Consider the following 15,450-nt stretch of genomic DNA (forward strand, 5'->3'; position numbering starts at 1 on the left):
TTGAAAGTTGTGACCAATGAGTCACAGGACTGTAGCCCTATGAGACAACTGACTTCATGCTAGGCGCACAGTCCATATCCCACAGGACTTCGCACATCTACCCCAGGCTCCTTCCTGCCAACCCAGAGTTCAACAAATGCAGCAGGAAACGCTCCTTGCCAATACCAAGAGGACTGTTCAGTTCAGTTCAGTCGCTCAGTTGTGTCCAACTCTTTGCGACCCCATGAATTGCAGCACGCCAGGCCTCCGGGTCCATCATCAACTCCCGGAGTTCACCCAAACTCATGTCCATCGAGTCAGTGATGCCATCCAACCATCTCATCCTCTGTCATCCCCTTCTCCTCCTGCCCCCAATCCCTCCCAGCATCAGAGTCTTTTCCAATGAGTCAACTCTTTGCATGAGGTGGCCAAAGTATTGGAGTTTCAGCTTCAGCATCAGTCCTTCCAATGAATATTCAGGACTGATCTCCTTTAGAATGGACTGGAGGGACTCTCAAGAGTCTTCTCCAAAACCACAGTTTAAAAGCATCAATTTTTCAGTGCTCAGCTTTCTTCACAGTCCAACTCTCACATCCATACATGACCACTGGAAAAACCATAGCCTTGACTAGATGGACCTTTGTTGGCAAAGTAATGTCTGTGCTTTTGAAAATGCTATCTAGGTTGGTCATAACTTTCCTTACAAGGAGTAAGCATCTTTTAATTTCATGGCTGCAATCACCATCTGCGGTGATTTTGGAGCCCCCCAAAATAAAATCTGACATAACACTGTTTCCACTGTTTCCCCATCTATTTCCCATGAAGTGATGGGACCAGATGCCATGATCTTAGTTTTCTGAATGTTGAGCTTTAAGCCAACTTTTCCACCCTTCTCTTTCACTTTGATCAAGAGGCTTTTTAGTTCCTCACTTTCTGTCATCTGCATATCTGAGGTTCTTGATATTTCTCCCGGCAATCTTGATTCCAGCTTGTGCTTCTTTCAGCCCAGGGTTTCTCATGATGTGCTCTGCATATAAGTTAAATGAGCAAGGTGACAATATACCACATTTTTAATAACATCATAGCTCAGTATCTTTATGTACTGGGCACATCATTAGGCGTATTCAATGCCAACTATCACTTGAATGTTCTAACCTTCTGGAGGCGGCTTAAAACCCACTCAACTACAAAAACACAGAAGCAGTAGGTGGGCTAGGCTCCAGGGATCCCAGAACTCTAGTTTCGGCACCCCACCAGGCTGGCGCCCTGGCCCGGCCCCAGTGGAGACAGCAGGCTGGCAGAATAAGCCTAGGACCCAGTCTTTATTCTGTCATTTTCTAGCTGCAGAACCTCAGATGAGTCATCCCCAAGAGTCTCCCCAACAGTGGAGACCAACAGTGATGCGGGAGGGTGGTAATGAGACACAAGAAGCCCCGAGTGGGCTCACAGCACACAGGCCATGAGTCTGTGTAAGCTGTCGGCTGAGCCCCTCCACGTGGTCACCATCAGTGTCTCCATGCCTCTAGGGGTGGGACTCACCCTCGCTGATGGGAGCCCGTTTCCTCTTCTGGGGTGTTTCTCCAACGATCAGATGTGTCACTATTCTACAACCACAGATGACGTTGTTCTGTAGGCCGGGTACCAATGCCACGACGGTGAACGAGAAAAACTGGATGTTCCTCCATCCATTCACACCTGGATAGACCGTCCTCGTGTGTCTGCAGCACGACCAAGGCCGTGCAGAGGACACTGCTCGGGGTAACACAGGGACCTGACCCAGACCCGAGCTGGGGGAGGCTCCCCTGAGGACGTGAGGCGGGGCTGGGACCCAGAGCCTGGATGGGAAATTGAGGGGGGCCAGCAAGGCTGCATCCCCTGGGGAGACACTGATGCTGAAGAGCAAGGAAAGCCCCCCCCGGGTTGGAAGCAAGAGGCTGGCGTGACCAGACCTGTCACCACCACGCGCGTCGTCACTGCTTGGGGTCACAAGGAACACGTCCAAGTCCCCTTCCACATGACAGCCTCTCAGATTAGTGACCATTTCACCGGGACACAGGATGTTCTGGGCTGGAGGGGCTGGAATTCTACTTGTTCTCCGAGGCCCGAGTCACACCACCCCCTCGGCAGGACAAATCCCTCCCCTGGTACTCCCCGACTCCACCCCCCGCCAACGCCGTCCACACGGCAGGCGGGTTCCAGTTCAGTGTATTCATGACTGTGTCCCCTACGGGCCAGAAAGCCCCTCTGAGGTGACAGCTGAGCCTTAATTCCCTGTGGACCTGGCCACTGGTGCACACGTGCGCTCCATCTTTGAAGCCCGGAGAAAGCAAGCAGAAGCATGAACTTGAACCCACATGTTCTGACTCAAGGTCAGTGCCCCTTGAATTAACTACACAACCGCCTTCCCTGAGTACGTCTCTTCCAAGAATTCAAAACAGTTAACAAGCACAAACTCTAAAGGCAGCTGTGGTTCCCACAGTGCCTTTTCCTCTTCTGGCTCAGACAGTTCTCCCCGTGAGGCCTCACTTGACATGGTTTGGTGTGGGTTGGCAGGGCGGGGGGAGGCCTCTTCATCATCCCTGTGACCCTTCTGGGGACCACCCCAACTTAAAGTGTGACCATGGGCTGGAACACACTGTCCTGGGTGTGACACAAGCAGGGGAGCCATCAACCACGTGACCACTGCTTCGCTCTCCAGCGGAGTCAGCAAGCTTTCCGTGCAGGGCTGGAGAGGGAAGATTCCAGGCACTGCCGGCCACCTGGCCTCCGTCCCACCCGCTCACATCGGCCCCTGGAAGAGTGGAAGCAGCCATCGGACAATACACAGCAGGGCGGTGTCCCAAGAAAACTTTCCTAGGGATGCTGAAATCTGAATTTCATGTAAGTTTCACATGTCAGGAAAAAGGATTCCTTTTTTGATTTTTTTCCCCCTATTAAAAAAAAAAATGTAAAGAGCTTTTATAGGTTGCAAGCCACAGAAAAACTGAGTGACCCATGAGCTGTGGTTGACCAGACTCAGTCTCAATGATCCATTCGCATTAATGCAGCCTGTGGTCTGGTACTGGCCTCCACCCCTCTCCCCTTGCTCTTTCTTGAAGGCGGGAGACTATCTGACAGCAGATGTTCAGACTCTCCGCTCAGCTCAACCCACTACTGCCTGCCTGCAGAGAGAGGCCTGGGGGGAGGCCGGCTCTCTGGGGGGGAGGCCTGACCTCTGAGGGGTGAGCACACCCACACACCGCCTGCAAACCCACCTGGCCACACCACCTAAGACATAAGATTTTACTACCCAGCTGACGTTAAAAAAAAACAAAAACAAACAACCCTGACTCCCATGTCCACCTTTTGGTAAGTTCACAGGGCAAGCTCTTCGAGCCCCAGGAGCTGGCACGCATCCCCGGAAAACTTCACATCACGGGACTCGGCTCACTGCTCCCACCCGCCACGGCTTCTGCGGTGCTCTGTCCCCCTCTCAACTCTTAGACCTTTAAAGATCAAGCTTGTCGTCCACATCCCAACACAGATCATTCATGAACACATGACCCAGGGAGAAATAAAAGGACACTCTGAGACGAGCCACTTTCACCCTGCAGTGATTTTTCCATTCCTCAGAATCATCTGGCCTCTGTCACTAATGAGTACTAATCCTTCTAATTGGCTTCCCTTCTCCAACACCATTTTCCAGTCTGAAGTTGGTGGTGTGTGTGTTTTGATTTTTTTTTTCACAATGGATGTGTCATTTTTAAAAAATCTTTTGGGCTTTTCTTAGTTGTTGAAAAGACCCACATTCTGGCAGCCAGTGGGGTCAGCTAGAGAGGCCTCTAAACAAGTGAGAAGGCAATGAGGCATCGCTTATTGCACCATCCCAGCCAGAAGCCTCCGAGAGCTGGCCCTCCTGGAACCAGGAACTGGCCTCACCACGTGACCCCAAGCACCACCGGAACCGACTGAGAAGTTGGGCTGGGCCCGTGAGTGACAGGAGCCCAGGGTGGGGGCCTCCCTGTCCTCCCCCTCTTGTCTCTCAAGGACCTTCTACCCTAACATGGTCTCTCAGATCTGCTCTCCTAAAAAGAAAGCAGAGGCATCAAAACAAACCCATCAAACATTATAGAACATCGTTCTCAAAGTCTGCCGACAAAGGTCCATGTAGTCAAAGCTATGGTTTTTCCAGCAGTCATGTATGGATGCGAGAGTGGGACCATAAAGAAGGCTGAGTGCCAAAGAATTGATGCTTTTGAACTGTGGGGTTGGAGAAGACTCTTGAGAGTCCCCTGGACTGCAAGGAGATCCAACCAGTCAACCCTAAAGGAAATCAACCCTGAATACTCATTGGAAGGACTAATGCTGTAGCTCCAATACTTTGGTCACGTGATGCAAAGAGCCAACTTATTGGAAAAGACCCTGATGCTAGGAAAAATAGAAGGCAGGAGGAGAGGGGATGGCAGGGTATAAGATGCTTGGATGGGATCACTGATTCAATGGACATGAGTTTGAGCAAGCTCCAGGAGCTGGTGAAGGACAGGGGAGGCTGGCGTGCTGCAGTCCATGCGGTCACCAAGAGTTGGACACGACTTTGCGAATGAACAACACAAAGTCTATTGACCAGCAACATCCTTATCACCTGGGCATTCAGAAATACAATGGTCGGGCCCCATGGAGGCAGAATCTGTGATCTACAATAGTCCCAGTAAGTCACGTGTTCACCGAAGCCTCAGAGGTGCTGCCATGGAGCAGGGAATCACACTGGCCCTGGCCCTACCTGTGGAGACTGTGATTTACTGGCTGGGGTCCCGGCGCCTTTTTTTTTTTTTAATTCCCAGATGGTTCCAATGCATCATTGGTGCTGAGAAACACTGCTTTGTGGTCAGGGCTTCCTCCATTCTTGCCTATTTCTGTTAGCTCAATATATCACCACCTGCCAGTTAATCTCCAAAATTACCCTTAGGGGAAACTGCACAGATAAAAAGTCTCCCTGGTCATGTCATCCAACAAGTTTAAGAGCCCCCCGTGCTTTGTACCTCTTTCCCTCTGGCCAAGGCAAGGAGCTACTTTTATCAGTCAGTGGCTGTTTTTCCAAGGCTGGGAGCTACGCCAACCGAAAAAGGAATTTTGCTGTAATTAATATTAAAGGAGCCCAACTGTATATTAATGTATATTAATGACCAACTGTATATTAATAACCTCCAGGGAGGGTGACCCACTCCTTCTGGCTTGCCCGGGACCTCCTCAGTTTCAGCACTGAGAGTTCCTCATCCAAGGACACCCACGGTCCCAGGGAAGCCGGGGTGGATGCTCTCCCAACCCCCGGGCTCGCCGGGTCTGACCCTGATTCCTCCCTGCTCCCTTGCCTCTTCAGATCTCTTTGCTCCAAGGTGACTGGCTGCCCTCAGCGTCTCCATCAGCGCTCAACCCTGCCTCCGTGCCTGCCGTTGGGATGCACTCGTCTCTCTCTGGGATGCTCTTCACTCTACTCACTCTCCATTCTCGGCTCAGAGGTCACCCCAGGGTCAAGCTTCTCCTACCCATCCCAGCCCCGGGCTCCGCTCTCTCACAGCACACGGCATCCTCTTCATGGCACTCATCACAGTTTACACAACTGTGTTTGTGTTTGATTAGGGTCTGTCTCTCTGTGTAGGTACATGTCTTAAGGACTGGGATTGTTTCTGTTTTCACTCTGCTTTCTTGGTCCCTAGAAACACAGTAGACAGTTCCTAAATATTTATGGAATAAATAAAATGAATCAATGGAGTCAGAATCCAGTCCATGTGTCTCCAGGACAGACTGCCAGCCGACCCCAGGACTGTTCGCTCTTCTTCCACAGAAACAGAATCTTGACTTTGGCTAGATACGCAGCTCCTCAGAATAAAGACATGGCGGAATTGTCATGTGCTGGTACAAGGCACAGGATTTTAAGAAGCTGTGAAACAACTGAAGTTAAACTAGACTTGAGTTTGTTTTTTTTTTAATTCATGAAAGGTGGCACTGAGAGTGAAGCAGGCAGTCCCTACCTCTCCCAAAGCCGAAGCCAAAGCAAAGGCTTGGAGGCCAAGAAAGCGTGTTGAGAGGCATCCACAGCCAGAGGATAAAGAAGACTCGGATGTCACCCGCCTTCTGGCGGCCCAGAACACTGCAGCTCAGGAGGCAGCCCAAATATCCTCAAGAGAGCACTCCTAGGAGAAACAAATTTGACCACTAGGCCATCATCAAATTCCCTCTTCACCACCAAGTCAGTCATGAAGAAAGCAAACGACAACAACCCACGTGTTCGCTGTGGATATCAGGGCCAACAAGCACCCAGTTCGACAGGCTGCGACACTGACGTGGCTAAGGTCAACACCCAGACCAGGCCTGATGGACAGAAGAAGGCCTGTGTCGACTTGCTCCTGACTGTGACACTTTGGATACTGCCAACAAGATTGGATCATCTAAACTGAGTCCAGCTGGCTAATTCCAAATATATAAGTTTTCACTATTTAAACAAAAAAAAAAGACTCAAAACATCACTCAAAACTTGCACCACAGGCAAGATGCCCTGAGCGGGGACAGAAGACACACGAGCCCTTGACAAACGCCAGCACAGACTCTGCCCCGAGATGCCCGTACGCAGGTCTGCAGGTATCACACGTTGACCTGAGAGCACACAGCCTTTCCCACAAAGGCCTCCATGGAGGCGACCAGTTTCTCAAGGACAGCAAGAAACAAAAGAGGAAGCTTGAGGAGCCTGGGGCAGGCGTGAGGGGTCTGCAGCTGCACACGTGATGGGCCCAAACTGTGAATGCATCAGTAAGGCCTATGTGGGAGAGGACGCTGAAATATCAAAGCACGAGGAACAGGGCAGTACCGCTGCTGCTGCTGCTAAGTCGCTTCAGTCGTGTCCGACCCTGTGCGACCCCATAGACGGCAACCCACCAGGCTCCCCCGTCCCTGGGATTCTCCAGGCAAGAACACTGGCGTGGGTTGCCATTTCCTTCTCCAATGCATGAAAGTGAAAAGTGAAAGTGAAGTCCCTCAGTCATGTCCGACTCCTAGCGACCCCATGGACTGCAGCCCACTAGGCTCCTCCGTCCGTGGGATCTTCTAGGCAAGAGTACCGGAGTGGGGTGCCATTGCCTTCTCCGAGGGCAGTACTAGGTAGGTGTATAAGCGGTGTCTGTACTAGTCCTTGTTATGACAGTCAGCTGAGAACCCCAAAGGGGGTTTAACCAATGTTTAGGGAACAAAACAGAGGGATGAACCCATCTAATAAACTCGCTCTCAGGTCGAGTGATTTTTCTCTCTACTTCAGATTTCAGAGGAAGGAATCAATAGAGTCGAGTCTCTCAGGGCTTCAAGTGCAAAAACTGAGGGACGCCACATGGATATGAATAATTCCATTGGCTACATTTGCATTTCAAGATGCCGGGCAGCCTTAGCTATGAACCGAACTCCCGGTCAAGCGACAAGTAGAATGAGACATAGCTGATCCGGCCTGATGATGTCAGTGCCAGCAGCCCTTCACACCTGGATGCTGACTGAGGATCCTCAGCACGCTGCCTGGCCCTCTCTCCCACTTCCCCTGTCCTCTCACCTGTCCTGGCAGCCAATCTGGAGGACACAGAGCACCCAGGTTTCCTGGCACTTCAGAGCTCTCACAGCAAAGCTGAGGCCCTCCTGGGACCTCCACCCTGGTGGTCCAGTGGCTGAGCCTCCACGGTCCCGAGGCAGGGGGTCCGGGTTTGAGCACTGGTCAGGGAACTAGACCTCACACGCTACAAGGAAGGGTTCGAATGCTGCCCCTGAAAGACCTCGCCCGCCATAACTAAAGATCCTGCATGCCACAGCGAAGACTGAAGATCCCAGGGGCTGCAACTAAGACCCAGCGCAGCCAAATTAAAACAAAAAATAACTTACCAAAGAAAAAAATAGTTGAGACCTTTCTATGGGATTCCCTCATAGCTCAGTCGATAAAGAATCTACCTCAAGGCAGGAGACCTGGGTTTGATTCCTGGGTGAGAAAGAGCCCCTGGAGACCCACTCCAGTATTCTTGCCTAGAGAATCCCACGGACAGAGGAGCCTGGTGGGCTACAGTCCATGGGGTCACAAGAGTCGGTCGGACACAACTTGGCGACTCAACAACCAATCACAGGTCAGGAAATATATCCACAGTGTGCCTGGTGTTACTCTAAGACCTGGAAGAAGTTCAGTTCACTTCTCTTCAACCTGAGAGATCAAACATTCTGGGGAACCCTCTCTGCCCTGGCTTAGAGGCAGGTTTTACAAGTGGTTCACAGCCTGTGTCCCCGCCCACCTCCCCTCCTGAGCCCCTGGGGACATGGCCTGTGTCCATAAGGCGTGGTGGGAACAGGAGTGCTGGTCCATTGAAAGGGGCACACGAGAAGGCAGGATGCGTGGCTCGCTTCCTTTCAAGAGAAAAAGACAGCTGTATTTGATTCACAGTTAACAAGATTTACAAAAATGGTTGGGGCTCTTGCCCAACCCCAACCCCACCCCCTGCAATCAGGGCAGGGCCTCCAAGACAGCCTGTCCGATGTGCCCGAGACTGAGAACCCCAGTGTGTTGGGTCCCTTCCAGCCACCTGGGCTTGACATCTGATGTCCACCTTGACCTTTGAGGTAGAGCCCAAGGCACAGAGTCCACCTGGGGTGCCCGAGCCCTGCAGGCCGGGGCCAGGCCAGGCTGGGAAGGCTCCTGAAGGACCTGGGGGCTGCAGGCACTGAAACCCCACCCAGGAGGCCAAACCCAAGTATCCGGGCAGCTACTGGTGCTTGGAAGAGGGGCTGGGATTCTGCTTCTCTCTGAATTGGCAGAGGACTCTCCTGAGAAACTGACTTCCAATTATGTTATTTCTCCATCTTCTGGAAGACTGTGTGTGCTGCTAAGTCACTTCAGTTGTGTTCAACTCTTTGTGACCCCATGGACTGTAGCCCACCAGGCTCCTCTGTCTATGGGATTCTCCAGGAGAGAATACTAGAATGAGTTGCCGTGCCCTTTTCCCGAGGATCTTCCTGACCCAGGGATCAATCCTTGTCTCTTATATCTGCTGCATTGGCAGGCGGATTCTTTACCACTAGCGCCACCTGGGAAGCCCGTAGGAAGACTAACCCTAATATTCAATAAAAAATAAGCAACAAGGGACTTCCCTGGCGGCCAGTGGTTAAGACTTCACCTTCCAACACAGGGGATACAGGTTGGATTCCTGGTCCGGGAGCTAGGATCCCATATGCCTCACCACCAAAAAACTGAAAGGTAAAACAGAAGCAATATTGTAACAAATTCAATAAACACTTTTAAAAAAATGACCCAGGTTAAAAAAAAAAATCAGTTACAGGATAAGCAGAGAAAGCACTAATAAGGTGTTTTAAATGACTATGCATCTAACAATTCCACATACACTTAAAGTCAGAGTCACCTCGTTAAATCAACAATAAGACTATTAAATTCTTAATTCAGAATTTTATTGAGCATAGTGTTTTATGTGCTATTTCTGGGATTGTTGTTTATTACCTGGGAATCCCAGCAACAGTACTAACAGACAATGGTCCTCAGTCTTCTAGAAATGAACATAAACGTTTTATTATCCTCTTATTTTAAACATGACGCCACCTGTCTTTTCTGGCTCGATTAAATGAAAAAGTAGAAAAATAGAATGTGACTCGTATAAAAGGTCACTGGAAAAATGAGTACACACACAAAAATTTTTCCTGTTGACTTAAGGTAAAGTGACATTTAAAAGTTTTTCCATTAAATTAATTACAAATCAATAAATGTATATACAGCCTCTGTTTCAAGAACAGATTGTCCTAAGTAACTGAACATTTACCAGAGGATTCAAGGGGACAGGAGAGAAAGGTCAAACACTCCATTAACTCCTTTAAAAGGTACATAGAGACTTCAAAGCTGTGTATAAAGAAACACACGTGTAGGAAGTTTTAGCTCGATAATGGTGACTTTTTCATAATCTTCTTCCGTACACAGACGGAACACAGAGTTCCCTTAAACAACAATGGTATGAAAACGATAACCCAACTTTACTTTAGAACAACTTAACTGTGATGAGGTAACCTTGGAAGCTATGGTTTTTCCAATAGTTATGTATGGATATAAGACTTGGACCATAAAGAAGGCTGAGTGCCGAAGAATTGATGCTTTCGAAATATGGCGCTGGAGAAGACTCTTGAGACTTCCTTGGACAGCAAGGAGATCAAACCAGTTAATCCTAAAGGAAATCAGTCCTGAATGTTCATTGGAAGGACTGATGCTGAAGTTGAAGCTGCAATATTTTGGTCACTTCGTGCAAAGAGCCAACTCACTGGAAAAGTCCCTGATGCTGGGAAAGATTGAGAGCAGGAGGAAAAGGGACAACAGAGGATGAGATGGTTGGATGGGATCATGGGCTCAATGGACATGAGTGTGAGCAAACTCTGGGAGACAGTGAAGGACTGGAAAGCCTGGCATGCTGCAGCCCATGGGGTCGCAAAGAGTTGGAAGTGACTTAGCAACAGAGCAACAACAACAAGCCTCGGAAACCAGAGCGCGCCCAGGTATTAGTCTGACTGTTTCAGGAGACAGAAGCAGGCGGATAGTTAAGAATCTGTTGTGGGAGGGGCCAGGCTGCCCAGTTTGAATCCTAGCCACCACTTACTAGCTGGAAACTCTGAGGAAATTCCGTGACCATCCTGGGCGTCACAGGGTGGTGGTTGTAAAGATTACATAACACTCTCCATGAGCAGTGTCTCCAAGTCCAGCGCCATACCCACTGCTACTGTGGCAGGGACAGCCTGCGGGCTGGAGACTGCACCCACCCACTCCCAGGAGCCAGGGAAAAAATGTCACTTTCAAATTCAGCAATTGTGCCAATCAAAAGAGTTTCTACTCAGCTAAAACACATGGTACCATAGTTTACCTCTTATTTGGTATTTAGTCCATCTCACAGACACAGATGGAGAAGGAAATGGCAACCCACTCCAGTATTCTTACCTGGAGAATCCCATGGACAGCAGAACCTGACAGGCTACAGTCTGTGGGGTCGCAAGAGTCGGACACGACTTAGCAACTAAACTACTACTAAATTTCCCACTGGAGAAGGAAATGGCAACCCACTCCAGTATTCTTGTCTGGAGAATTCCATGGACAGAGGAGCCTGGCAGGCTGCAGTCCATGGGGTCACAAAGTCGGACACGACTGAGTGACTAACACACACACACACACACAGAGAGACACGGAAGAGTAGAAGAATAAAAGTGGGACACAAACAAGCCGACATAAATAGTGGCTGTGGGCTACTTGCAAAATTTTAAGCATTCTGTCGTGGGCTTCTGGTGTGGGCATGTGTTTTCAATTGCACTGTTTGTTTTCTTCTTCCTCAGCCTTCAGACTGTTTTTTTAAGGAAGGGAAACCTTTCTCTTCAAGGTCACAAGCAGCTCACAGAGCACGGGAGCCAATCACTCCTCTGCTCCCCGCCACCACGGTCCCTCCCAGGGTCCCCTGTGTGTTGTTCCGCTCCTGAAAGCAAAGGCCTTGAAGGCACAGGCAGTGGGACAGGCTGCTGGTTCTCAGCTCTCCTCTGCAGTCCGCTAGGAGCGGCTGGGCGTGCCTTACCACCCTCAGCCTCCACCTGCCGTCAGGCTGCCAGCTCTTCTGATTTGCCCTCTCGAGTGAAACACAGAGACGCTCCCCAGGAAAACTCACCTGCCTGCCCAGGGTGGTACCTGTGAAGACCCCAGGGACCAGGCCAGAGGCTGCATAGGGCAGGTCAGAAAACACCTGCTTCAAACATAAAGTAGGTCATCCCTGAATGGCTCTGGAATAAAAGAATCCATGATATTGAGGAATACACATTTTAATTAACAGGAAAGTTAGTTAAATGGGAAAGTGGGGGCATCTACAAGTTTATGTGGGACACAGTTTCATAAAATGGGGATAAAAATAACAGCTACCTTCTAGTATAATAATCACTATAAGAATAGCAGCTAACCTTTGAGGGCTTATTAGGGCCACTGGTTCTAGGCTCTTTATACATAAGAAAGACACAAGCAGCACTCAAACATATTAGCCATTACCATTATCTCTAAACTCTTTTCCCCAAACAAAATATTACCCAGAACAGCATATAAAACAAGTAAAGAAACACAGGTTGTTTATGTGGAGCTGGAGTGAGGGGACTTGGCGTTTGGGCCCCACCCCTTCCCACACCAGACATTTGTGTCCCCCAGGTCAACTCCCAGGGGCCACAGGGAGCCCTGTGGCTCCTGAGTACACGGTTGAACACTCATTTATCCCCATTTCTTGGTACTAAACAAATGGAGATGGGCCTCAGCAAGAAACCCCAGCAGTGCCTGAACCAACAGGAAGTTAAAAACCTTGCATGGTTGCCAGAAGCTAGAGGAGCCCCATGGAGTGGCAGGCACACAGCCCTTCCTCAAACACCAGACCCCGGGGCAACGCTGGGACTGGTGAGCTTAGTCGCACTTCCCTGCTTCTTCCCATCTTCTGCAAATGACCCATGGTGCCTCTTCCTGGTCTAATATTCTGCTGCTGACAATGTCTTTCCCATAATACCATGCATGTTTAGTTCATGATTCTCAGTATCCAAATACTTAAAAAGAAATAGTTAAAATGGCTACCAAAAAACTCCTTCCATCCCTGTCTGTTCAGTGGGTTTTCTTCTGCTGTTATCTGTTTTATTATCGGCAAATGATACTTGTTAACATTCACTATTATCTCAAAAGTGAATCTTGGTCTCTTACCAAAAGTCTTAAGGGTAGCTAAAAAAATTGAAAACAAAAAAAAAAAAAACCTGTCTCCACCCTAGCATTGGCAACTGGTTTTAAAACTTTGTCCATCCCCCATTCCCCACCCCCACACCCCCAAACATGACCAGCAAAGAAGGGAAAGTATGCTCTTAAGTCCGTGGAGGTTATGTTTTGAAGAAAGTTTTCCATAACCTGGTCTTTGAATCACACTCTTCCACTGACACACGGACTGCAGTCTCCATGGGCTGGGGCCGAGGAAAGAATTCTCTTTGCGCTCATAGCGCTGGCACACCCTGAACTTGGTGCGTTGGCAGGGAAAATTCCTGGCAACTCCATTAAGCCCAGAGTAAGACATCTTTCCGCCTCCCCAGCTAGCTTTTTCCAGCTGTACCCCTACCTCCACTTCCATCTTTGCTCTCTCTGCCAAAATAAGCCACAGAGAAGGGAAGAAAAATCACATAATAAAAAGTTCAGATGAATACACCCACAGGAAATATTGGGCTAATTCTATAACAATCCAAGGTGCAGAAAAGTTGAAAAATGAGATCGTTCTCCAAACTTTTGGGAGTGGGAGGCACGTCAGTCACCAGAAGTCTTGACTGAGAGGGGCTTGATGGATCAGCTTAGCCGCGTGCCATCGTTTTTAGGGACCAGGATCCAGAAGTCCGGAATGGTAGACGTCTAGGCACACGGTCCTGGGCGGAATGATGTCTAGAACTCCTGTCCTAACTGAGAACCCTGCTGTTTTCCCAACACACCCAACAGTCTGCTGTGTGAAGTAAAAGTTCCTGCACGGACCAAGAACCCCCAATTAAGAAACTGTCCTAACAACTTTCCATCGACGCTGCAACAGGCGCGCGCTCTCCCCAAATGCACCGATGGGTGGGTTCTCACCCCTGGGGTGGCTTCCAGAGAAACACGCAAACGGGAACGTGCTCCAAGGTGAGAGGCAGCTCCCCTTCCTCAAACTTGGGGCTCAAAGGCTCAAACAACCCCCTCCCCTCATCCGGCGAGGGCGGAGACCCTGGCGATCTGCCCCCGGTGACATTTTTTGGGTTTGTTTTTGTTTCAAAAACCGGGAGTTTTCTCCGTTCGCTCATCGGGTCTCGACTGCCGCGAAGGTGTGGACCACATCCTCTGCCGGCAAAGCGCGAAACTCGTCCACTTCCCTCCGACAACGACCCAGAGAGCGAGCGAGCTCGGAGGGGACGCCGCCGCTCGTCGGCGCCAGTGCGCCCCCGCCAAACCCCGTCACACCGCACCCCAGATAGAGCCCGCGCTCTCTGTCCGGGAACTGGCCAGCGCCGCCTCAGCGGGTCGCTTGCCGCCTCGAGACCCGCACCAGCCCTGCCTCCCGGGGGGGCAGCTCCTGACAGAGATGCGCCCCACCCCCGACGCCCGCCCCAACCCTGAAGCCGGTTCCCCTCCGCACCCCCTGGGACTCCCCACCCTTCGGACCGCAGGTCCCGGGCCTCCCGACGCCAAAGGCTGCGCCAACCAGGAGAGCGCGTCCCTGAGGGCCCGGGCCCACCTGAGGCGTGGTTGCGAGGCCGCTCCCGCTCCGGCGCGGGGCTCTTCCGCGCCGCCATGCCGGCCGCGCGCTGCCGACGGGCGCGGAGCTTCGCCCGCTGGGTCTGACGGACGCGGCGGCCGCCCGCCGGCGCCCGCGGCTCGCTCCCCGGCCGCAGGCTGGTGGGCGCTGGAGGCGCGGGGCGGGGAACGCACTCTGCGCTCACGCCCCCGGGCACCCCAGGGGTTCGACGGACGCGCCGGAGCGCCAATGGGAGGCCGCGCCGCGTCCGGGGGCGGGGGCCAGGTGGGCGGGACTGGGGGAGTGGGCGGGGCCTCCGCGCCTTTCTGGATTCCCGAGCCGGAGCGGCGGAGAGCCTCCGTGTGCTCCGCTAGGATGCGGGAAGCTACTGCTGGGATGCAGACCCTCGTCTCAGGAACTATCCTAGCAGTGCCACCTGGCGGAATCCTCGACCTCCCTGGAGCTTTATATCGGAGGCCCATTGAGTGGGAAGGAAAGAAGCCTGCTGAGTGGGATGATGTGGGAGAGAGGGTTACCTCAGTGGCAAGGTTGCAGGATTCTTTTCCCTGGCCCAAAGGTTAAGACACTAATCGGTCACGGCGAGGCTGTAATCCAGCTGTCGACCCGGGGCCTGACCCACTAGATTGGGCTGTTTTTTTCTGATCTTTATTTCCCCTGACTCAGTGGAATGGCGATGTGCTTACATAGTACGCAGTTTATTTTCAGTTCCGTTGCTCGGACGTGTCCGGCTCTTTGCGACCCCATGGACTGCAGCACGCCAGACCTCCCTGCCCATCACCAACTCCCGGAGTTTACTCAAACTCATGTCCATTGAGTGGTGATGCCATGCAACCACCTCATCTTCTGTTGTTCCCTTCTCCTCCCGCCTTCGATCTTTCCCAGCATCAGGGTCTTTTCCAGTGAGTCAGCTCTTAGCATCAGATGGCCAAAGTATTGGAGTTTCAGCTTCCGCATCAGTCCTTCCAATGAATATTTAGGACTGATTTCCTTTAGTTTACTTTAGGAGAGGTTATTGACAAAATTGATCATCTCTTAAAGTGGTTTAACAGTAAAGGAAAAAATAAAGGAGTAGCAAATAGTAAAAATAAACAGTCCGACAATAGGAAGGCACTCACAACAAGAATCTTTCACCCCTGATTTCATAGTAACATGACTTTTTTTTTTT

At 50.9% G+C, this 15,450-nt stretch overlaps 1 protein-coding gene across 4 annotated transcripts in view; it reads right to left on the minus strand.

The window, feature by feature from the left end:
• Positions 1-14,463, minus strand: part of OTULINL (OTU deubiquitinase with linear linkage specificity like) — a 29,993-nt gene extending 15,530 nt beyond the window's left edge. The window contains exons 1-2 of one of the 4 annotated variants that reach the window (XM_070774836.1): positions 14,265-14,382; positions 11,670-11,781 (exon numbers count right to left, since the gene is read on the minus strand). Coding sequence is in view for 3 of the 4 variants with exons in the window: in XM_070774834.1 (XP_070630935.1) it covers positions 1,519-2,020 (502 nt within the window). In the remaining variant the exon portion in view is untranslated. Of the gene's footprint in view, positions 1-1,518; positions 2,097-11,669; positions 11,782-14,264 lie in introns of those variants that run through there. The other 3 variants (XM_019983069.2, XM_070774834.1, XM_070774835.1) reach the window with 3 other exon arrangements.
• Positions 14,464-15,450: the final 987 nt, after the last annotated feature.

Source organism: Bos indicus, chromosome 20 (assembly GCF_029378745.1).
Source record: "Bos indicus isolate NIAB-ARS_2022 breed Sahiwal x Tharparkar chromosome 20, NIAB-ARS_B.indTharparkar_mat_pri_1.0, whole genome shotgun sequence".
In the NCBI taxonomy this organism is placed as follows: Eukaryota; Metazoa; Chordata; class Mammalia; order Artiodactyla; family Bovidae; genus Bos; species Bos indicus.